The 23,805-nt window shown below is 30.5% G+C and overlaps 3 protein-coding genes across 5 annotated transcripts; all 3 read left to right on the forward strand.

Moving 5' to 3' along the window:
- LOC132949340 (uncharacterized) lies at positions 1-4,875 on the forward strand. 3 transcript variants are annotated; one of them, XM_061020189.1, is made up of 10 exons: positions 1-437; positions 502-693; positions 1,575-1,776; positions 2,086-2,338; positions 2,405-2,632; positions 2,694-2,905; positions 2,972-3,293; positions 3,994-4,182; positions 4,248-4,364; positions 4,429-4,874. In XM_061020189.1, the coding sequence occupies exons 3-10, from the start codon at positions 1,598-1,600 to the stop codon at positions 4,576-4,578; spliced, it is 1,650 nt and encodes a 549-aa protein (XP_060876172.1). In that variant the 5' UTR covers positions 1-437; positions 502-693; positions 1,575-1,597; the 3' UTR covers positions 4,579-4,874. The 3 variants fall into 3 exon arrangements, with proteins under 3 accessions (XP_060876172.1, XP_060876173.1, XP_060876171.1); XM_061020190.1 differs by lacking the exon at positions 502-693 and having other exon boundaries at positions 4,429-4,875; XM_061020188.1 differs by having other exon boundaries at positions 1-693.
- A 2,508-nt stretch (positions 4,876-7,383) lies between these two features.
- Positions 7,384-8,923, forward strand: LOC132948674 (sesquipedalian-1-like). Its single transcript, XM_061019257.1, has 3 exons — positions 7,384-7,790; positions 7,867-8,055; positions 8,489-8,923. The coding sequence occupies exons 1-3, from the start codon at positions 7,586-7,588 to the stop codon at positions 8,776-8,778; spliced, it is 684 nt and encodes a 227-aa protein (XP_060875240.1). The 5' UTR covers positions 7,384-7,585; the 3' UTR covers positions 8,779-8,923.
- A 5,214-nt stretch (positions 8,924-14,137) lies between these two features.
- Positions 14,138-21,562, forward strand: LOC132948871 (putative phospholipase B-like 2). Its single transcript, XM_061019547.1, has 8 exons — positions 14,138-14,567; positions 15,576-15,822; positions 15,952-16,046; positions 16,158-16,313; positions 16,425-16,650; positions 18,156-18,478; positions 18,965-19,138; positions 20,817-21,562. Exons 1-8 carry the CDS (start codon positions 14,365-14,367, stop codon positions 21,079-21,081), a joined length of 1,689 nt encoding a protein of 562 aa, XP_060875530.1. The 5' UTR covers positions 14,138-14,364; the 3' UTR covers positions 21,082-21,562.
- Positions 21,563-23,805: the final 2,243 nt, after the last annotated feature.

A 23,805-nucleotide genomic window follows, 5' to 3' on the forward strand; every position in this document is an offset into this window, starting at 1 on the left:
CATCATCATTGTGACATCGACTCATTTGCCACAGTGACACAGTCCAATATTGTTTATAAAAAAAAATATCTAAAGAGATAGGTAAGTACATCCCGGAAGGCATAATATTTTATACGTCCAACACGCACGCAAAAGAAGCACGAGGAAATCGTGCCGAACTTATAAGTTTTGAAATTCGGTCATTATCGTGTTCTCGTCTCCCTTCTCCCTTACCACGACGGCGGACGGCCCCCACTCATCGAATATTTTCATCTTTCTCCTTTGACGCGTCTGGTCTGGCAAGAGGGAACAACAGAATCTAAGCGGCTAACCAGACAGGACTTGCAATAAAGTGTACAACGTAACCCGCAGTGAGAAAAACGTGAACAGGTTGTGTGTGATAGACGGAAACGAAAACAAAAAAATCGAAACAAAACGGACGGATTTCATCTCGGGACGTAAGTACATAATTACGTAACAACGGTCAACGGTACCAACTACCTAAGTGTTACCGAACATTAGTGATCAGGCACGCACGGCGACCGACCTGCCGCCGCCGATCCACTGGCGTCCGAGTTTATAATAATAAAAAAACAACAGTTCAGCCGAATTAGCGACAGGAGCATCGCATGCAATTTAAAATTCAAATGCTAATTTCAGTGTCAAGTTGAAGGCGTCGACGAAATCCGTCATCGTTGCCTCATTATTTTCCTTGTGAGTATTTCGTAAAATTATGAGTTAACAAGTTGGGTTTAACCGACGTTCATTATTCTATTAGAAGGAGATAGGTTAATAAAAAACAAAACAAATAGCGTTCGACTTTGACGTTTGTAGATAGGTAAGCATTTTCCTTTATTTTCCACCAGTTTTGTAATCGTTCTGACGGTTTCAACTAATGTTTAATATCCCGCGATTATCAGAACGTCAGCACCCTAGGTCATTGTTCGGTAGATTGGTTCTACACATTTTGTTTATTCAATAACGTGGATAGTTCATCTACAACATCCAAGTTATGTATCGCTCTTTGATTGTTGATTTTTTTTTTAAGATAGGATTTTATTTTCCCACTGAATAAATTTTCTTGGGGTGATCAAATTATATTCAACTTTGTTTTATCATTTATATCTGTTTTGTGATAATAATTTTTTCTTTTCCTATTTACTACTAATTACTTTTGACAGTTTTAGTCATATAACTAGTTAATAGGTCTAGTTTTAGTCTAATCTTATTCGACATATTCTTATATGTTTATCTAATTATGTTGTAAAAATATTAAAGCATTTGAAACAGTTGACAGTTCTCTTTCACCAAGATTTTAACCTGATTTGTTTATTAATTTAAATTGATATAATTTTGTTATTCCATTACTATTTGACAGTAACTCTTTTAAATAATTGCATTTACATCACTCATTTAAATAAGTTAATTAAAGCTATAAAGTATGTCAGATTTGTTTTAGAATAATTTTATCTGGAACTACCAAACAAATGGAATGTTTGTATATTAGTGTCTAAAATGTATTTAACTGTTTAAGTTAAATATTTTATATTACAAAATATTGAAATCTTGTGTTTTTCTTATTTATTTTATTTTAGATATTGGAACAACTTTAATCACTATGCCTCCATACAATTCTGTAAAATGTTTACAATCTTTAGCATTAGAACAGGCGTGCAAATACATATTAAACATATCTAACAATATGAAAAAAGATGTGAATGGTTCACGTGAATATTTTATTAATAATGTACATGCTTGGGCTAGAACCAACATCTTGAACTATACCAAAGTTCTATTGTAAGTCAATATTTAAATTAATTATCAGATTTGTTTATTAATTAGTGATAAGGAAAAACAAGGAATTTTAATTTACAAATTCAAGACTTACAATGTCCGGATAAGACTTGTTTGAACGCTAATTGGCAGTATTTCTTTTATGTCATTGATTGAATTCTGCTGGTTAGTTTTAACCGATACTTAACCAGACATTGTAAGAACGATCCTTGGCCTTTTATATTTATAATAAATATAATATATAATACTAAATTGCGTTTTACATAATATTGTCATTTATTAATTACATATTTACATTTTATGTTGATTTAGGGATAATGGTGAAAAGGATAATGAAATTTGGAGCGAACTGAACTGTTTAATGATTGATACAAATCCATACATAAAAATATTGAGTGTTAAACTTAGCATGTGGTTAATAATATTAAACGCCCTGTTGGACATTGGAGTCGCTCGATTACCACCTTTATTTCTTCACGCAGGTATGGAAGCAGAATTCCAAGAGTTTGTTTCTATATTGAACCGTAACAATACTCATCTCAAAGAACTGTCTGTGACCTTTCTAGTAAGCGCCCATTGGTACCTTTGAATTTTGAACACTGATAATTGATTGCCTAATATTTGTTTGTAGATGTCAAGTAAAAATAATTACACACCAGCAGTGTACACTTCAATGTATAACCTTCAGAAAACATTTCATGAAGGTCTAGCATCAAAACTTGTTCATCTAAAGCTTGGTGCTATTTGTGATAATGCAATATTGAAAACTATTGGTGAACATGCCTTATGTTTAAAACATTTAGATGTATCTGGTTCATGGAATGTCGATGAAGCAGGCATTAAACATCTGTTGTTTAAAGTAAAAATTATATCTTTATAACCATACATTACAGAGTCTAATGTAGATAATGTGCCTTTAGAACGATGTGTATGTGGAGACAATCAACGTATCAAATGAAATACTATGTAAACATCTCAGCCATATGTATGACAATAAGTCTTTGTTAAATAACTGTTGTTTTACTCTGGAAGAATTCCGGATTCAGGATACAAATACGGAAGATGCGAGTTTACTGATGATACTTGCATGTGTCAAGAGCCTAAAAGCCTTAGGTGGTTTCCTTTACTTCAGGTAAGACAATGACAATCATTAATATTTTTGAATAAAAAAAGAAAGTAAAATACATTTGGTTATTAGGAACATTGGTGATGCTTTGGTAACTGTATGGGAAAACTCTCCCAAGCCACGCATATTCCAGTTGACTGAGTTGTATGATATGCAGTTGACAGGCAAAAAAATAGCCTCACTCAAGGAATGCCTACCATATCTAAAAAAGCTGTATACTCGACTGTCATGTGTCTGTACACCTGAAGATTTTGCAGATCCTGAACAGGGATCTATGTTTTGGGGCCGCGTACAAACACTAACTATTGATCTTGATTACATGATGAATTTTCATTTTATCAACTTTGTGTTTAACTATGGTCGTAACTTATCTGAACTCACTATTCTTGATCAGGTAAAATAATATATATAAAATAATATACACCAAAATATATTATATATCTATATTTATATGAATGCCATATTTTAGCATTAACATAAATTTTAGTTATCTAATATATATCAATTTAATGTCACAGTATGGAAAATGTGTGTTGCCAAACTCCTCCGAAACGGCTTGACCGATTTTCATGAAATTTTGTGTGTAGGTTATAGTAGGTCTGAGAAAGTAAAGTAAACTATTTTTCATTCCCCTAGGTCCAATCCGGGGAGGTGTTCAAACAAGAATTTTGAGATTTACGGTAGACATTTTTGTTTATAAATGGTTGCTATGGGTTTTAAGCTATAATAATAATAATTTTTGGTTGCCATTGGTTAATCGTTAGTTAAATTATTATTATTATTAATGACGTATTAGTATTTTATTTGTATATTGGTTAATCGAGCATACATCAAATCGGATTGTCGCATATTGCTTACCAATATGTTGCACTTATCGGCCGCTCATCGGCAATGTCCACAATCCATTGTAAATTTTCTGCGATCCGGCGTAGTCAGATTTCCTACCAGGGTGGCTAAATTGCACTTACTGTTGCAAGTTACATCCAAAAGGATTAACAATCACAATTTTTTAAAGAGTTGTCATCTTTTAAGGGCAACAAAGTGCACTGGATCAGCTAGTTATTATATAATATTTTACATTACATCATTTCTAGGAAGCTGATATAGATGTGGCCAAACTCCTGGCAAGTTGTCCAAATCTATTAGTTTTGAAAGGATTTTTACATATTTTTGAAATGCCAGTTGGAAAATTTACCAAACTGAAATCAATTGAATTACACATGCCTACCGTTGAAACAATTAATTGGTTTTTCGAAAACTGTCCTTGTTTAGAAGAAGCCAAGGTACGTCACTAGAATAAATTAAATTCAATATAAATATTTATAATTACAATAAAATTAATTTTCAGCTATATAGTGATTCAAGACACCTATATTGGAATACACAAGTGTTTGAGAGACCACCACTAATAATGTGCAATAATCTTAAAAGATTGGAGATTTCGTTCAACGATGAACACCCTATTGTAAGTTTTGACTAAGATATTCTTCAATACATTATAATGAATGATTTTATTAATTTATTTGTAGACTAACCACCAAACAGTTATAAAATTTATTGAAAAGTGTTCAAAACTTCAACATTTGGGACGACTAGACAAATGGAACCTCGATAATAAATTTGTAAAACAAGTAAAACTGTATGTAAAAAAGATGAACTACGAGCTTAACGTTTACTAGACAATAATATATAAATTTGTTGATAAGACTGATATACTAGATCTTAAATTATGTTTAGACTCCTTTTCTCTTGTTAACTCCCTCTATGACATTGTAAGGTATTTTTATACTAGCTGTATATTTAAAAACTTTAAGTGTGTACTTTTTAACCTCACTGTGATGTATTTTGAAATTAATGGTATAACAACTAATTATGTATATTTTCATAATAATAATAATAAACTTATATAATATTGTAAATTCTAGACAAATTTGTTATTGAAAAATAAAATAAACATTGTATGTAATAATATATACATAATAATATATTATTTACTATTTTAAATAATAGATTTGCCTGTGTTTTGGGTATAACTGTATAAGAAATTACACTGTCCTTTTTTTTTTTTAGAATTCTTAAATGTAAATTATCATATTTTGTTTCTTGTTAAATGGGAGTTACTTGTTTTGGTTAGTACGATAGCACGGATTGATTCTAACAAGGTGTGTACGGTGTCAATAAATACATTTATAGACTAACAAGTTTCAAAAAACTGTTTGCAAGTGCCATCATGATATAAAAGTCAAGTCTTCCTCTGGAAGAAAGACTAAATATTCAATGATTTTTTTTAAATTCATCTATTTTAAATTTAATTGTAACATTCAAATATTTATTAGTATTTTGCATACTTCAATAAATTAGAAAATATTATATTTGAATAGACCCAAATGTAAAGTAGAATTGAAATTGACTACCTAGGTACTTAAAATTCAAATAACAAGGTTTTGTAATTATGATTTAAGAGGATGTATATTCTATGTCTTCCCTCACTGACTCACGCGCAGCTGCAAATTTAATTCAGCATAACCATATTTGTGTTGTTGTTAGCTTTAGTATAATAGTGAATTGATCTATTATAATTTTTCAAACATAATTAAAAGAATATCAGTTTTCTTTCAATTTTAAAGCAAGATTTTTTCTTGACGCTTTCTTAAACTACTTAAAGTTTTCCATAGTACCAAATGTATTCACTTTTCTATCAGAAAAGATGCTGATCTCGAAAATCGGGTCACTTTTACTACCTATCCCAAAAAAAAAAAACATACATCATTGTAAATATATGTAAAGAATGTAACATAAAGATTCTTTTGCTCCGCTAAGAATCTAAAAGGTAGGCAGGTGGTTACCACTATGCTGTAAAGTATAGGGGTCTAAAGGGATCACTGTACTGTATGAACAAATTTGAACTTCAAACGCTCATAAAAAATTATCGTGAATTTACGTTCAATTTTAGATTCTGAGTGGAACGATGAATGTATTGATTTTACAATCATGTGTGTTTTTTTTTTTTGTTTTTTTTTTTGGTGTGTGTACACAATAAGTAGTCGAAATAATGATTGGATCTACAACTTCAGTATCTTGTTCGATTGGAAAGTGTATATCGTTGGTGCATAGGGGAGGTCAAAATTTAATATTTCCAATAGTTTTCAAAAACGCCGGGAAAAACAACATAACAATTAAGGAAAAACGGGAATTTTTACGCAAAATCGGTTTTCCACAAAATCCATTTTGGTTTTTGGTGTAACTCTATAACAAATGAACGTATAAACATTAAATTTTCATTGGTTATTTATATTAGCATTTTCTATACACGATAACATTTTCAAAATATTTTTATTTGTTTTGAACTAATTAGGAACATTTTCAGTTTCCAACTTTATTAGTTTTTTTTTCTAAGGATGTCAATAAAACTTTATTTGTTGGGTAAAAAAGTTTGAAAATTTTATACAAGGCTCCTACTATATTGTTACAATGACATTTGAAAAATATTAAAAATCCTTAGTCACAGTTTTTTTTTATAAGCATTTAAAGTTCAAAAATTGACAAAATGTATCAAATTTAAAATTTAATAATTATTTTGTAGTTAAAAATTTATAAAATGTTCAAATTTTATAGGTAAGGATTGAAAATTTAAAATAAGGCTCCACGTAAATAGGTTATATACAAATATTACTTTATTCACAATAATATCATCAAATATACTAGGTAATAACATAGGCTGACTGACCGTTTTCGCTCAGAATCGTTTTTCTCATACAATGATATTATATCATTGAATTCAAATTTAACAAACCCAGAAAGGATATGACAGACAGCACACTAAAAAAATACACATTTTGTAAAATCAATACACTCATCGTTCCGCTCAGAGTCTAAGATTGTACTAAGGTTTTTATTATATCTTAGGTTTTTATTCCGGCCTAATCGAATATTTTATTGCATAGTTGATTTGATTTTATATTTATAATTTATATACAGTGTAAGGAGTTTATAAGGTAGCCGGAGTGAAGGGGGGGGGGCTATAGCCCATTTAACCCTCCCATTCTACGCCTATGCACAGCTATAGTATACCTATTATACTAATAATAATTGTGTAATACTCAATACCACCATGATAGACCTATAAACTTAGTTATGCTCAATACTATATCTTTAATCGTGCTCCGAGTATATTAGTCTTCATCACGATTTTATCACAGAATAAATGAAATTTTATTAATTTATGCAATATATATAATATTATTATAATTTCATTTATTCTGTGATTCTATATTAGTAAGTAGCACCGTTCATAGTAACTGTATTCACTATAATTTCACCGCCATGAACGTTGCACATTGCTCGTAAAAATTTGAACTCATTTTGTGGTGGGCAAGTTGGCTTATATTATTTTTCTTCCAGGAACTTTCGAGAAAAGTACCCAAACCCGAGAATATATTACGACATTACCACAGAACATGTTCTGTGACATTACGACGTAATGATTAAGTGATAACTGATAATGAACAAAATTGAAAATATTATTGTAAAAAATTCGAAACTTCTTCAAATACTATTATACTATAAGGTTTAAGATATCTCCAGATCACTTGCTCCTGTTAAAAACTCAAAAATAATACTCATTATTTACATTATATTATAAAATGTCGACTAAAATTGCATATTAATGCGAACTAAACAATCCCAATGAAGATAAACGAGAAAAATTTATCTGCGTATTCGACATCGACGTCGCCAGTGGACAAGGAAGGATGGCTTTGCAAACGAGGAGAACTTAACAAAGGCTACCAGAAGAGATGGTTTGTCCTTAAAGGCAACTTGCTCTTCTATTTTGACAGGAAAAGTGATAAGGAACCGCTTGGCGTTGTCATATTGGAAGGATGTAGCATTGGTATATTGTGTCAATGCATTATTTTTATTTATGACTATTGGTATTAAATTAATTTTTTCTTTGCTTTATTCCTTAGAGTTGGCTGAAAATGATGATCAGTTCAGTTTTAAAATTATTTTTCATGGCCCCAATAATAGGAGTTATATATTGGGAGCCGATAGCCAGGAGTCAATGGAACAGTGGATGAAGTCGTTGGCTTGTGCCAGTTATGATTACATGAAATTTATGGTAGCTGATTTACAAAGACAACTCAAAGAACTGGAAGGTATATTAATATTAATTTTTACCATTACTAGGACTAACGCTAGTGATAGTGCTAATACTCTATACTATGTTCACCGAGAAATGTGATTGAGCACTAACCAAAACGTGTAGTGCCCGTACCGTTGACTGACCTCACCATTCCTTGGCTCCAGTCTTACGTGGAAAGTAAATAGTTACCACATTATCAAGGTGAACAGAGTATACAAATGAATTGAATACGCATACAGTTATGCACTCAAAAGCAAAAATATGCATTAAGATTTTTGATATCATGAATTTGATTTATAGCTTTCATATAGTAATAAATCTAATGAGGCTAAAATAGATGCATATGCAACAAAGTTTAAGCTTTAATCATTACCATTACATTATTATAGTAACAGAAATTATTCATCACAATTTAAGTAAAATTTTTATTTTATATTTTTGCATAGAATCACCGGTTCGAGTAACTCTTCAAGTACCAAACAACCAAGTAACTAAAAAAAACGAATCAAGTGGCCAATCATCACCCCAGCCACCTCCCAGAGGTCGTAATAATCCTTTCAATAAGCCAGTGAATAGTCATCAATCTCCTCAGCGTAAAGATATAGTTTCATTCCGTAAGACATTCAAAGAATTACACAACCAACTTGGCAGACCTATACTTAGAGATAGAAACGAATGGAGGTTCGGATTGATGAAACAAGAATTAAAAACTCAAGAACCACTCATTACATTATGATATGTTCTATATTTTTTGTTGTATAATGTTATATAATGTTTATACTATAATTTTATTTGTTTGGGATTTTTTGTGTTAAACTTTATGGCTCTATACGTAACAGAATCTTTATTTATTATAATATACAGTTTATTTTTTAACCATATATGCTGGTTTTGTATTATAAATTTATAACATAAGGTGCATACATCTATATAAGGCCATAACTTTTTTTTTTTATTCAAAATAAACAATCTCTACATTAGGCCCTATAATAGGCTTATATGGTTGACTATACATATAAATTAATTTTAATAATCATTTACAGTTTACACAATTAAAATAATTAAATATTAACAGGCTACACTTGATGTGAGAAGTCATCCACTAATGACACTCACTAAATAAAGGCCATCACAAAAAAAAAAGATTTGGAGAAGGGGGTTCAACATTTTTTTAATATAGACACTAGATACAAATAATTTTTACATTAAAATACAATAACTCTTTCTTGTTATTACTGCTTTAATAAAAATATAAAATGCTTACAATAGTCAATAAACAATATTCACATCTAAAATTTTTCTATTTTTAAAAAATTTCGAAGGTAGGGGAGGGTCCAGATTCCTAGACCTTCCAGTTATGGCTTTGCAACTATATCACATAAAGAATAGAAACATAAGCAGGCGCGGACTGGCTGGGATGCTGGGACCCTTGTCCTAAAATATATTTGCCTAACATTGTTTATTGTATATTTAAAGACACTAGACATTTAGTGAACAGCAGATCATTACCAACTTACGATTATTAGTTATCTATAATATTGTACAATTTTGATTGAATGTTTGTTGTAAATTGGTACTTATTTTCATTTTTAACATATATTCAATATTTTTTTAAGACAAAATTATTTTATTAACATTTTATAAATAATCTAAGTGTTTTAAATTTTCCGCGAAAATTTTTGTTATTTGCTCTTTAAATTGTGTAGCATCCCGTACCCTATTTTACCAGTCCGTGCCTGAACATAAGTATTAATAGATCACGGTAAACTTTATACCAAAACATTTTGCTGGGATGTTATTATTATTTTACCTATCTACTAGCAATATTACACTCCAGAGCCTTAGCTAGGAGGAGGAGGAGGAGGGGGTAATGATGTTACCTCAATTTTTTTTTATTTTTTTTTTGTAGGCTTTATTTTTGTAGTATATAGTGTAGTGTACAAAAAATCCTTTTAAAGTTATAAGTCCCTCTCTGGTCATATGGTATCTAAATCTGGGGCCAAGCCAAACCATCCAATATAAGACCCATACAAGCTTTCCAGTCTATATGTCTTAGACAAATAACTGGAGCCCCATGGTATATGACCAACGACGCATTACATAAAGATCTCCAAATCCCAACAGTCAACGAAATAGCAACTCGTCATTACAAAAAGTTTCACTCCAAACTGCACTCGAACCAAAAGCCTTTAATTTCCCGCATGTCCTCTATAACCATCCCCAACAATTCTCCGAGGAGGTTAAAAAGAAAATGGCCAAGAGACGCTCTTGCCTAACGGTCTCCATATTTTATGAACCCATCAAATTAAATAGGAGGTACTGTTGATGGACGGTTTTCCCCCCTCAAGAAATTCAAGTCATTTTAATATTACCTATGTTATCAAATTTACTTATTGTACAAATTGTATAGATTGTAAATATGTTTAAATAAATAAAAAAAAATTAATCTAAAAAAAAAAAAAAAGTTATAGGTAATACCATTAATTTGCTCCATTATAATCATAATCTCCATTGTTTCCCATTTGTATAAGGACAACTTATGGCTTGTTTTGTATTATATGATGTGTTTGATGAAAGCTGTAAGTTATGTTTATAATACAATAACACATATTAATATATTGGTTATATTAATTAATACATTAATACATGGTTGACAATAATGTTAGTACAATGTTATATTATAACTAGGGCTGTGAATTTATAGGAATGAGCATTTTTTTCGGTGATTGTGAAACGTAGCTTTGTAAGTACATAATTTGAATTATGTAACTACGAACCTATTTATGAAACTTGTATTTTACATTTTTTTGCATTTTAGGTTATATTTTCCTTTTTTAGTTTATTTTCCTGTTTTTTTTAATCGAATTCCGTCAATTGACATGTTTGAAAAACATTTTTTTGTTTTTTTTTTTTTTGTCCAATGCAATAATAAAGCAATAATAAAGATGAATAAGGTACTCACAAATAAATATATTTAATTTTGTTTTATTATTTTAACAAAATAAATACATAAAAAAATGTTTCAGGGTACCTAATATCATTTTATCATTTTACAAAATTCTAATTTAATCAATATATTTATTATTTTTTTTTATGAAGTAAAAAAAAATTGTTCATGCATGTAAAATTTAATATACTAATGTATAATATGTTATAATATCAATATAAATATAAAAATTAAATTAAAAACCATGTGTGAATGTTATACTATAATTGTTGGCATTTTATATTGCAATTTTTGCATTTTAAGTGCATATTTTATTGCATTTTTAGTGCATTAAATTCACAGTTCTGGTTATAAATTATAACACATATTTATTCAATATCCATAGTTGCTAACATAAATACAGCCATAAGCAGTGCTCGAAATGGAAAATTTTACGAACCGGAACGCTCATAAAATTAATATGTGGATTATAATATTATTTTAATTATTTTAATTCGTGTTTACTTTACAATACAATATAATTAGTTAAATAGATACAAATAATATGAGTAATTTTAAGCTTAAAAAAGGTGGGTAAGTAGATGTCGCTCTGCTGTACAGTAGGTTACATGTGGGTCACTGTAATGGATGGTGTTAAATTTGAGTTCAATGATATAACAACATTGTATAAGAAAAACGATTCTGAGCGAAAACGTTCAGGCAGCCTATGACATTACCAAGTATATTTGATGATATTATTGTGAATAAAGTAATTTATATAATATAACCTATTTACGTGGAGCCTTGTCTTAAATTTTCAATCGTTAGCTATAAAAGTTGAACATTTTATACATTTCCAACTACAAAATAATTATTAAATTTTAAATTTGATACATTTTGTCAAAATTCGAACTTTAAAAGCTTACAAATAAAATTGCACCAATGTATTTTTAATATTTTTCAACTGCTATTGTAACGATATATCAGGAACCTTGCATTAAATTTTCACGCTTTTTTACCCAGAAATATAATGTTATTGATATTTATAGAAAAACGGAAACTGAAAATGTCCGTAAACAGCTCAAAATAAGTCAAAATATTTGGAAAATGTTATGGTGTATAGAAAATGCTAATATAAACATTCAGTCAACATTGCATGTACCTATACGGTCATTTGTTTGAGGGTTGCACCAAAAAACAAAAAATTGAACTTCTCTCTATATTAAGTATATTATATACCTATTAATAATATTTTATTTTTTCGAAAGGAAATTTTATAATTTTAATCCTCTAGATTGTGATACCGTCGATTTTTACAAACCGAAACTCTTAAATTTTAATTTTCACCAACCGTTACGGACACAAATTTTCCATTTCGAGCACTGACTGGCCATAAGAAAATGTGTATGATGTGTACTGTGTAGTAAACACTTTATGAATAAAGGGATCATAAAGTAATATGTGATAAGTGATAACTTATAGTTATCACTAACAAGTATATTCTATTCTAATATAGCATTGTGAAATCTATAGAATGAATAATTATTGTTTTGGCTACATCACTGTTACAGTCTATTAATATAAGTTACCTATCTGTGTTACCATCTTAAACCGTGGCTGTGTACTCCACATTCCACAACAAGATCTTAGTTTTTTAATTATTTTTATGATTTACAGTGTCAGTGGCGTTGCGTGAATCTTTGTGGCCTTGGGCCCTTAGGGTCAATAGGAGGTGGTCTGGTGGTCTAAAAGCTAATAAAAAAAAAAATAATAATGTTTTATTATTTAGAAATGTATTGTTACCGGAAAATGAACTTTTCGAGACTTCTACATTTTTCTTTTTCATGTCATGAAGTTTTGTAGGTCAGTAGCTTCCAACTTGGATGTACCTTGGGGGTCCAGGTAGACCCGGCCTAAATACCCCACTATACACTTACAATATTATACGTTATTCATATTTTATGAGAGCTTCAATATATTTAAAAACTAGCCGAATTACTCGGATTTTCGTATACAATGATACTATATACCTACCATTGAATTCAAATTCAACACTATCCATTACAGTTAACCCAGTTGATAATCTGAGTGTAGTTTACGTATTTTTCCTTGTTGTTTTTATCGGCATCGGGCAATATTATAGTTTACTTTTTAAATTAATTTGACCTTTCATTATTCTGTTAATCTTTATCCATTATGTGGGATTTATATCATGCTAATTACTAGTCATCGGTTTCATTATTCTAGCTATCGGTTTATCATGTTGCACTTGCACTATCTGTAGCGCTTATTACGCTAAATTATTATATTGTAGATTATACATATGTAGGTAGTACACTATAATATAGTATGTACATTGTACAACACATATATACCATAATATGTCCATATGTGATATGTCCATATGCCCATATATATATATATATATCAATACATAAATAAGTTTAAGATAACATAATATTGTTTCACAATATTTGTAATCATATGATATCAACGACAAAAAAAACATTATGATTATCTAGCAAGTATAAGTGTGTACCTAACTATTAACTATTATTACGAGAATATTAAAACAGTGTTAATGTATATAATAATAATAATAATAAATAAATGGAAATCAACACAATATTGTGTAGACTGTAATATTATTATATACAGGTGTCAGGTATAATAAACATAACGAAGAAATAAAGTCACAATCGCTGGTGGGTATAATGAAAAGAATAAATACCAATGAGTGAAACTCACTTCTCAATTCTCATTAGGGTACAAAGTGTATTATATATATGTTTCAGTTAATTGTGTTTGTTAACGATTATTATGTTAGTCGTAAGAGTAGGTAGGTACGTAACAATATAATATAATATATAACGTAAATTGCCTCATGAAAATGACGTCACAATATTCCTAATATAATATATATTTTTTAAATTTGTGTCAACTTATACAATTAATGTTACAATTACAATAACAATATTAATAGGTATTATTTATTACACACTTTATACGTACTATTGTTATTGACAGTAAAAACAATGAAGTATTCAATAAAATATAAATTAATCATTAATATTATACATATATAGGTATATAATCAAGAACCCGCTTAACTCACGATAGTAGTAATTGTTATGTTATTAAAATTATATTATATTGTGACGGGGTAGTGACGTGGACATTGCAAAGTATTGGTACAAATATACAATGTCACTTATAATATGAATAATGTACACTATATAATTATTATCTGCTGAGTCCCGGCTCGCGGCTTCAGCAGCAGAACCATTTAGTTGGTTATCGATCGCATTTGTTGTACCTACCTATACAAGCATTTTTAATTTATTAAACTTCCACATAATATGCACTACAATAATCGTGTAATCATCGTTTGTGATTATGTCTGCCGAAAAAATTGCGATTGTCGTGTTTCTAGTGTCGTCTGCGATCATCTTGACGGGGCCAACGCGGAGTTCGGGCGACGACACGAACCAGTTATTTTACGCTATCGCCGACGACGACGATAATATTAGGATTCGACACACGGAAGACGGCAGACTCGTCGGTAAAGCTAGTTACACTCGGAGTATAAACGCTACGGGGTGAGTCTTCGATATAAGTACGGTGAAACCTCTCCCCCATAACTTGCCTATCTCTAAATAGCGATCACCTCAAAATATAAGGCGTTTTTTTTTCCGGGTACGTACTACAAACTTTCTACAAGCTGTGAACCCTCTGACATAATATAGCGGACAAATTGCAGTCAGTGACTGAGAGTGTCCGGTATTCAGAGATTTCATTGTAGGTATATACGGGAACTTGTCAGTTGCCAAAACTATTGTTTTGTTATTATTTACTAACTAATTATTAATATATTCAAATTTGAAATAACTGTCAAGATTCACGCATTTTATTAATGAAAGTTGTATAATCTAAGATAAATTAAAATTATTATGCATCATTGTATCAATATTTTATATCTTATCATGTAAATGTTTGTTGCATTTCAAAAAATGGTTTGTTCGAAACTATAGAGTATCAGACGGCAATCATATTGGCTACGGCATACTTACGTGAAACTAAAAACATACGATTTTGGCGGCGATCGTGTTTATTTTTGCAACAATTCCAAACATTATAATCGAAAGTAGGAAAAAATAATTTGAAGAAAAGTACAGATGATAAACAGAACTGTAGTATTTAAAACGTAGGAACTCAAAATACTTGTTGATTGATATTGTATTAACAAATAGTATTTAATAGTTAATACTTGAAAAAATATTTGAATATCAACACTAGTATATTTTACTCAAATTCTTCACAACACTGCAGGTTAACGGGCGCCATTTCGATTTGTTGCGACATTTAAGGTGGCTAAAATAATTATTGTTTGGTTTCACAATAACACAATATGTTTAAATAGCATAGATTTAAGATTGCTGAATATTTATTTAAAAACTTAACTGAATAAAATCCCTCCCCAAAATGCAATTCTTCATACCTATATACATGAATTATATATACATCGAGTAAAAATAATGGCTGATGTTATCTTCCGGAATATATTTAGGTACGCCTAAAGTAAAAATATTAAAAAGTTTGTTTTCCAGGTGGGATTATTTAGAAATATTTACATCCATCAAAGAAGACGACGTGATGCAAGCCTATGCCGCTGGTTTGTTGGAAGGATACGTCACTGCCGACTTGATAAACACGCATTGGTATAATGTTTTTCAAAATTTCTGTGACGGTCGAGCATACTTGTGTGAAAAATTGAACGAGTTCTTGTGGACTAATAAAAATTGGGTCTTGTCCCAAGTGACGGAGAAAAATGGATCGGACGCGTATTGGCATCAAGTTTGTTCCTTATAATTATTATAATATTATATCTATATTACAAAGACACGCGTTATCGATTTTTTACTAGCTTCTTATGCCTATATGTGTAAATGTGTAATGTGTATACAATGGGTCTTACGTTTAAAGGTTGGCCTCATGTATAAGCAACTCGACGGGTTATACGATGGATATAAGCTGAATACAAAAGAAGGAATGCAGTCTTTGACGTGGGAAAATTTTTTGTGAGCATAATATATTATTTTAATATCCGTTCATTGATCTTTATAATTTATTATTTACTATGACGTTTAATAATTGTGTTTAAAAAACGAAATTGTTATCGTTTTGAATAGTTGGATGAACATTCAAGGAGATTTATTTAATTTATGCGATGCCTTCAATTCATCGCACCCTCATAAAAAACCATTTGGGGCTGAATCGTGTTCAGTTCTTATAAAATTACTACCTGGATCCAAAGAGTTGTTTTTCTCCCACGTTACTGGGAATCGGTACCTAAATTTGATTATATTATATTATTATGCACTATGTGTTATTATCTTCCGAGAGCTTTGTGATTAAAATAATATAATAAATATTATCGTTGAACGTATATTTTATAGGTACGAAACAATGCTGCGAATACAAAAGCGATATCGTCTCAATTACAAGGAAAGTAAATCGTCGTACCAACTAGTGTTAGGACACGATATAACATTTAGTTCGTATCCTGGATTCCTATATTCAATGGACGATTTTTACTTGATTTCTTCGGGTTTAGCAGTCACCGAAACCACTATTTCTGTTTACAATCCACAGTTATGGGCCTATGTTCAGCCAGTTGGACAGGTTAGAGATAAATACGTGTAATGGTAAAGAACCGTAAACGTTGAGCCATAATAATATTATGTAGGTATAAATGTATATTGTATACAGCCATATCATATAGGTTCACCGTACACATTCATAATTTATATTATATAATGTGTGGGTTGTATACACTATACACTATACCGGGTTAACGATTTTCGTTATCTACAGGGAATCGAATTAATATAAGGTCTCAAAATTAATGTACCTACACTTTACATTCTTCCACTTCCCAAGTAACGCATAGTAAATAGTGAATTTTTAAGTATTTTGAATAGGTAGGTGAAATTCATACTAAAAACGTACAAACAATTCAAATAACAAACATTCGATTCGTAACAAATTATGGTTATATATAATTAATATTGACTGCACAATATTTAAATACATAATACAAATCAGCTCGAACTGCAGTAATTTACTAGATATATGGCCATATGGGTACATAATATCACGACTGCTGTAATACATACAAACGCTTTTGTGCACAGGCTAAGACACTGAACATACCTATCTATATATTATTTGTAACGCATGTGGAATTATGCATCAGTTTTAAATCAAAACTAATGAGAACATTTTTATCAGAATTTATATTCTCAATCTTATACAAGATAGATGGGTGTGTTTTCAAGTCACACCCGAACCACATCCCCCTATTGAAAAAAAACATAAAATATTTTAAATACTTCTTACATATTAAATTGGTTAAATATGCTTAAGTTTAATATGTCTTAAGTATGCAGTTGTAATGCATTTTTTTAAATCGTTAACTATTTTTAATGAATTCCGATAAGCATTTTTCTGAACATTTTGATTATTGAATTATTAATTTTGGATTTTATTTGAAATAAATTAATTTTTAATCTAATTTCATATTTTTATATAAATTTGAATATGAAATTAATATTTCAAATTTATTTATTTTGAAACACAAAAAACATTTGATTAATTTTTAAAATAAACACCACCTAGGTACACAAAAGTATTTATTTCAATATTGTTTTAGTTAAAATTATGAATCAATTTACAATAACATTTCTAATAGAAAGGTTGTTTGGTTAAAGTTACATGAATTAAAATTGATGATTTCACAATCAACATTTTCAGAAAAATAAGTACTACCAGAAACCACCAAAAAAATTGTTATTAAAAAAGATTTTGTTTTTAATACAAGCGTGTGCTTAAAAATTGTCATAAGACAAATTGCCTGTTAAAAATAAAAAAAACTAGTATTTTTAGTTTGTTTTTTAATTTCATTTTATCGATCCGTTTAAGAATATGATGTAAAATAAAACACGAGCCCAATACTACAAAAGATTCATGACGCTGTATTCTGTATACTAAAATATGTAGTAAGAAATTTTAAATTGTAATAAAATAACAGAAACGCCCCTATGCAGTGCCGCGGATGAATATCGAAAATTATGCGCTAATAAACAAAATTCTTATACTATTGTATACCGTTATAAACGATTATGAAGGTGATGGTTTTCGTTCGGGCGATGGTGGCTAATCGGCTGGCGTCCGATGGATTGGCCTGGACGAAGTTGTTCAAGAAATACAACAGTGGTACGTACAACAACCAGTGGCTGGTGATCAACTACTCGCTGTTTCGGCCAGGTCGCAAGCTGCCTAGAAGAGGGCTGCTCTTCATGCTCGAACAAATTCCCGGACTGGTCGAGACGCGTGACGTGACCGAATCGTTTCTGAACCAGACGTACTGGGCGAGCTACAACGTGCCATTCTTGCCGGCGATATCCGAGGCGAGCGGTCAAGACGATATGGTGAAGCGATACGGAAATTGGTAAGATAGATGGACATGATCTGGGGCGATCGCTGCAACGATGTATGTACATGTCAAACCTATATAATATATATAGGTGACTATGGCACGTTTTGGCAAACATATACCCGGGGGTGCGGAAATTCACCACATGTTTTATATAGTATACATACATATACATAATACATGTATGTGTACATTATATTGTAGCGTAGAGATTCAATGCAGGTCGGGACGGTTAGGTACCGGGCTTACATTACTCAACAACTTGCGTGATATTGAGTCGTTGAGATGTATTTTGGGGCCAATAGTTTTCACAATGTTCGTAAACAATTTTATAATTTTTTATATAACCGGATTTATAGCGTTTGTTTTTATAAACGAAATTGCATATTTATAATACATATAATAAATGTTATATGCTGCTGCATCACCCGCACGCATGCCTATAATAATATATTATATTATATTTGTATGCATTTTTCTTTATTTCTTGTGTCAAAATAGGTTTTCGTACAAAGACACTCCCCGGGCTCGTATATTGGCCAGGGACCACGTTGGTGTGACGGACGTGCCGAGCATGATGCACCTGATGCGTTCCAACGATTTCAGAAACGATCCAGAGTCCAGATGCGAGTCTTGTACTCCTCCGTATTCGGCTGCAAACGCCATTTCGTCCAGGTAAACAAGCACGGGTTTTGCTTTGGAGCTTAACAACGACTGCATGTTGTACGCCTATATAGGCTATAAGCTATATTATGTACATTGTGAAACGGTTATTTTTACCAAGTCTTATCATATCCCCCACACAATACGGAACGCCGTTGTAACGCGACTGACGAGTAACGACACGACCATCGCAGTCGTATTTAGTGACGCGTTCACCCATCGCCGCGCAGACAGGCCGCGGGCAGGCTGGTAGTCATATTCGTGTCGTCTGAAATATTTTGGATTGCTCTTCTTTTAAAGACACATTGGTCTAGTTGATCCCCGCCAAGAAAGTATTCCCTCGCCACTCAGGTTTGGTTGACGCCCGCCTTTACTAAAATTTATAAAAAAAGGTAGAGGATGTCAACGCCCTATTTGTTTTCTCTCTCTGACCCATACGCAACATAGAGAAAACGCATTGGCGCAGAATCATTTTTTCTATGGTTTAAATAATCTTAGAGTAAAATCACCCATTACAAAAAAGATAGAAAATAATATTTTTGAGGGAATGGCATGTCAATTTGCCTAAATATTGTATCAAAACAATTTAAACATCATTTAAATTTACAAATTTGTTTATTTTAAAAGTCGATTACAAAGTCAAATAACAATAAAATATAAAATCGATACGTCATTCCTTCTAAATTATTATTCGCTATCTTTTTTGCAATGGGTGATTTTACCTTAAAATTACTTAAAAACAACGAAAAAATGATTCTGCGTAAATGCGTTTTGTCTATGTTGCGCGCGGGCCAGAGAGAGAAAACAAATAATGCGTTGACATCCTCTTAAGCATTTATCATACTGTATTTATAGATTAAACATTTAAACTAAAAATTCAGGTGGTTAAAATAAAAATAGATAAATTAGGGGAATACTTTCTTGGTGGAGGTCAACTAGACCTGTAACGACACTCTTCCTTTAAACCAGTACAAAATCATAACCGTTGTTTATTATTTTTACATTTTTAATACTATCGGTATCTTATGCATAGTAAATATAAATTTCACATTACAACCTGACCCTCGTGGGGTCACATCGAATCGGCACATCATAATATAACTCAGTAGACTTTTAAGGACGTGATACACTTATACCACTATGGCGTCACCACTTACTAGAATACTATAGTAGAATACTATAGTGGTTTCCATCTTACAACTTACTAACGCATAACATAGAAAATTGTACATACGTAAAGAAAAATCCAGTTTACTCTTTTATTTCAATATTAGAGTGAATTGAGCAATTGACCTATTATCTAGGGCTACTCGAGAGGTATTCTTGATGTTTCAATTTTGAAGCAAGTTAAAAGCATTGTTAACAATTTTAAAATACTCATAACTTGGCTTAAAATCAAAATATAAAAAAACCTTTACGGTAATACTTATGTATTTAAATTTGATAATAGGTCAATTTACTCTAATATTAAAAATAATAGAGTTGAACGGAATCTTTTTCACGTAAAATGTCCACAAGTCAGGTATTATTTATTTAATTTTGATGTATATTGTATATATAATATAAATACAATATATAGTAGCATATGCTATAGTTATAGTGTGAAAAAACCATTAACTAATATCTATAAATAATAAATATATATTCTATATACACCTGTTGTAATTGAGATTGTCGTCGGGTTTTGCAGGGATGATTTGAATGATAAGGACGGCGTGTACCCATTCGAGGCGCTTGGCTATTCGAACAAGGGCGCCATAGATGCCAAAGTGACGAGCCATATGACTTTCAAGAAGCTGAGATTTTTGGCCGTCTCTGGACCAACCTGGGGTACCGGAGGACGTCTTGGAGAGTTCTGTTGGAGCAAATCACGCGTGGTCAACGTCAGCCACATCGGATTACCTGACTGTTGGAGTTTCAAACCCAAGTTGCATCGGTGGCAGTGGCCAAACTAGAGCTAAAATATTTCCCCACAGCAGCTTAGGTAGTTAAGGTTGTTGCTATCGACCACTAATTCACACCATCGATTGATGAAAAACAGTTTTAAATCTGCGAATGAATAATTATATTTTAGGGAAATGTGTGGTTTTTTAAGGAGAACCCAGTCACCCTAGTTTGCTTATAAACTATAAGCGTTTAAGGACATTGTGATTTAAGTATTTAACTGTGTAAAACGCGTACCTATAATTATGTAAAGGTGTGTCCAAAAAATATCCTGGAATTATGTAGGTAATTTGAAGCCAGAGAGCAGCTGCTGTTTGAATGTTATATGTTATGTTATTACATATTATAAGAATTGCGTACAATCGAAAAAAATTATATTTTAAGAATATCAAATGTAGGTAAAGAAAATGGTAATATTAATTACCTGTAATATACCTATAATAATTATGTCATTAAAAAATAAACAAGTATATGAAATTTAGTTTAATAATTCATGAATTTTTATTTTTCCATTTTTCTGAGCGAAGCGAATAATGTATTGATTTTATAATGATGTGTGTTTTTTTTTTAAATTTTTTTATTTTTGTGTCTGTCATCACCTTTTAGGACATTAAAAATGCTTGGATTTTCTTAAACAGTAACTTTTCTGATAGGAAAGTGAATCTAGTTGGTACTTTGGGGGGGTCAAAAGTAAAAATTTCCTCGTAGTTTTCAAAAGCGACGTGAAAAACAAAAGAAAAATTAAGGAAAAACGGGAATTTTTACGCAAAATCTGTTTACGAGAAAATCGATTTTGGTTTTTGGTGTAACTCTAAAACAAATGACCGTAGGTACATGCAATTTTGACTGAATGTTTAAATGTATTAGCATTTTTTATACACCATAACATTTTCCAAATATTTTGATTTATTTTGAGCTGTTTACGGACATTTTCAGTTTCCATTTTTTTAGTTTTTTTTTCTATAAATATCAATAAAATTTTATCTGTTGGGTAAAAAAGCTTGAAAATTTAATAGAAGGATCCTAGGTTATTGTTTCAAAGGCAGATGAAAGAAATTAAAAATCCTTAGTCACAGTTTTTATTTATAAGCATTTAAAGTTCAAATCTTGACAAAATACGGAAAAATCACAAAAATTAATTAATAAAAATTTTTCTTTTTAAATCTAAGCTTTGAAAATGTAATACAAGATTATCCATAAGTTTGTCTACCTTTATCAAAAAAAAAATGTCTACAAGAAACTTAAATTAAATTTTTATGAGCGTTTGAAATTCATATTTTCACAACATTTGATATTTACTCAATATCTCATGTAACGATTTTCTTATTTTGCTGTAATTAAAAAACGTATGACTGTAGTTACTTGACAATTTCACTGAATGTTCGTAATTTCGCATTTTCTATACACGATACAATTTTTAAAATAATTTGACTCTTTTTGAGCTATTTACGGACAGTTTTCAATTTTTTTAGTTTTTTTTTCAATAAATATCAATAAAATTTAATTTGTTGGGTAAAAAAGCGTGAAAATTTAATATAAGGCTCCTGATATATCGTTCTAATAGCAGTTGAAAAATATTAAAAATACATAGGCATTTTTTTTTTATAAGCATTTAAATTTCAAATTTTGACAAAATTTATCAAATTTATAATTTAATAATTATTTTGAAGTTAAAAATTTATAAAATGTTCAACTTTTATAGCTAAGGATTGAAAATTTAAAACAATGCTCCACGTAAATAGGTTATATATAAATTACTTTATTCACAATAATATCATCAAATATACTTGGTATTATCATAGGCTGACTGACCGTTTTTGCTCAAAATCGTTTTTCTTATACAATGATATTATATCATTGAATTCAAATTTAACACCAACCATTACAGTGACCCACTTGTAACATACTGTACAGCAGAGCGACATCCACTTACCCACCTTTTTTCATTTTCATTTGAAACAAATGAGCCTGATTAAAGGACTAATTTCGATATTGCAGTCAAAAATTAAAACAATTTATCGTAAGTATATGTACATGATATGGTTTCACAGCTATTGTGAAATTACACGATGCGGTGAGTTTGATATTGATATTCCAAACAACTGAGTCAAATGCATTTTATTTATTTTTTACATACTGGTCCTTCAGTCGCCGTTCTATTGTTTATCACATATAGTTTGCATGGAAATTATATTTTAAACAGCTTGTATACATAATCTATTAATTTCACTAATTTCAGCACTTGAAGTTTGAATATTGTATCATTTAGTTGTGGATGAATGCCTCCTTTTTGACAGTACTTTTTGCTCACTTTAAATTTTGTACAGCTGCAGTTCATTTTCATGCAGCTACCAGTCTGTACTTCATTTAAGTTCTGGGTCAATTGGTTTATATTAGGGTAACTATGATAAAACTCACCATTAAATTTAGAGTGTAAACTTTTACAATCATTCGTGATTCGTGAAATAAAAGGAGAAAATTTCTGGAGAAACATTGCAGAATCTGTGTTTATATAGTAATAAACACAAAATCTGTAAAATCATGTATATCAGTTGAATTGCCATGGGCATAGACATGGGGGGGGGGAGGATATGGAAGATGGATCACGCAAAACTAGTTTTCTAAAAAATCGATTTTGTTATTTGGTGTACCAGCTAACTCTAAAAAAAACGTACTGTAGATAAATGAAATTGTAATCGAATTTTTAAATTACCATTTTCTACACAGTGAAATTT

The sequence above is a fragment of the Metopolophium dirhodum genome, chromosome 7 (genome assembly GCF_019925205.1).
Source record: "Metopolophium dirhodum isolate CAU chromosome 7, ASM1992520v1, whole genome shotgun sequence".
Taxonomy (NCBI): Eukaryota; Metazoa; Arthropoda; class Insecta; order Hemiptera; family Aphididae; genus Metopolophium; species Metopolophium dirhodum.

Excerpts from the sequence above, each read along its gene's own strand:
- LOC132949340 (XM_061020190.1), top strand. The coding sequence starts at position 1,598 with ATGCCTCCATACAATTCTGTAAAATGTTTACAATCTTTAGCATTAGAA. Across the intron at positions 2,633-2,693 it reads TTAAACATCTGTTGTTTAAA|AACGATGTGTATGTGGAGAC; the intron begins GTAAAAATTATA and ends ATGTGCCTTTAG. Across the intron at positions 4,183-4,247 it reads CTTGTTTAGAAGAAGCCAAG|CTATATAGTGATTCAAGACA; the intron begins GTACGTCACTAG and ends ATTAATTTTCAG.
- LOC132948674 (XM_061019257.1), top strand. The coding sequence starts at position 7,586 with ATGAAGATAAACGAGAAAAATTTATCTGCGTATTCGACATCGACGTCG. Across the intron at positions 7,791-7,866 it reads ATTGGAAGGATGTAGCATTG|AGTTGGCTGAAAATGATGAT; the intron begins GTATATTGTGTC and ends TTTATTCCTTAG. Across the intron at positions 8,056-8,488 it reads ACAACTCAAAGAACTGGAAG|AATCACCGGTTCGAGTAACT; the intron begins GTATATTAATAT and ends ATTTTTGCATAG.
- LOC132948871 (XM_061019547.1), top strand. The coding sequence starts at position 14,365 with ATGTCTGCCGAAAAAATTGCGATTGTCGTGTTTCTAGTGTCGTCTGCG. Across the intron at positions 15,823-15,951 it reads CGGACGCGTATTGGCATCAA|GTTGGCCTCATGTATAAGCA; the intron begins GTTTGTTCCTTA and ends TTACGTTTAAAG. Across the intron at positions 16,651-18,155 it reads ATGTTCAGCCAGTTGGACAG|GTGATGGTTTTCGTTCGGGC; the intron begins GTTAGAGATAAA and ends ACGATTATGAAG.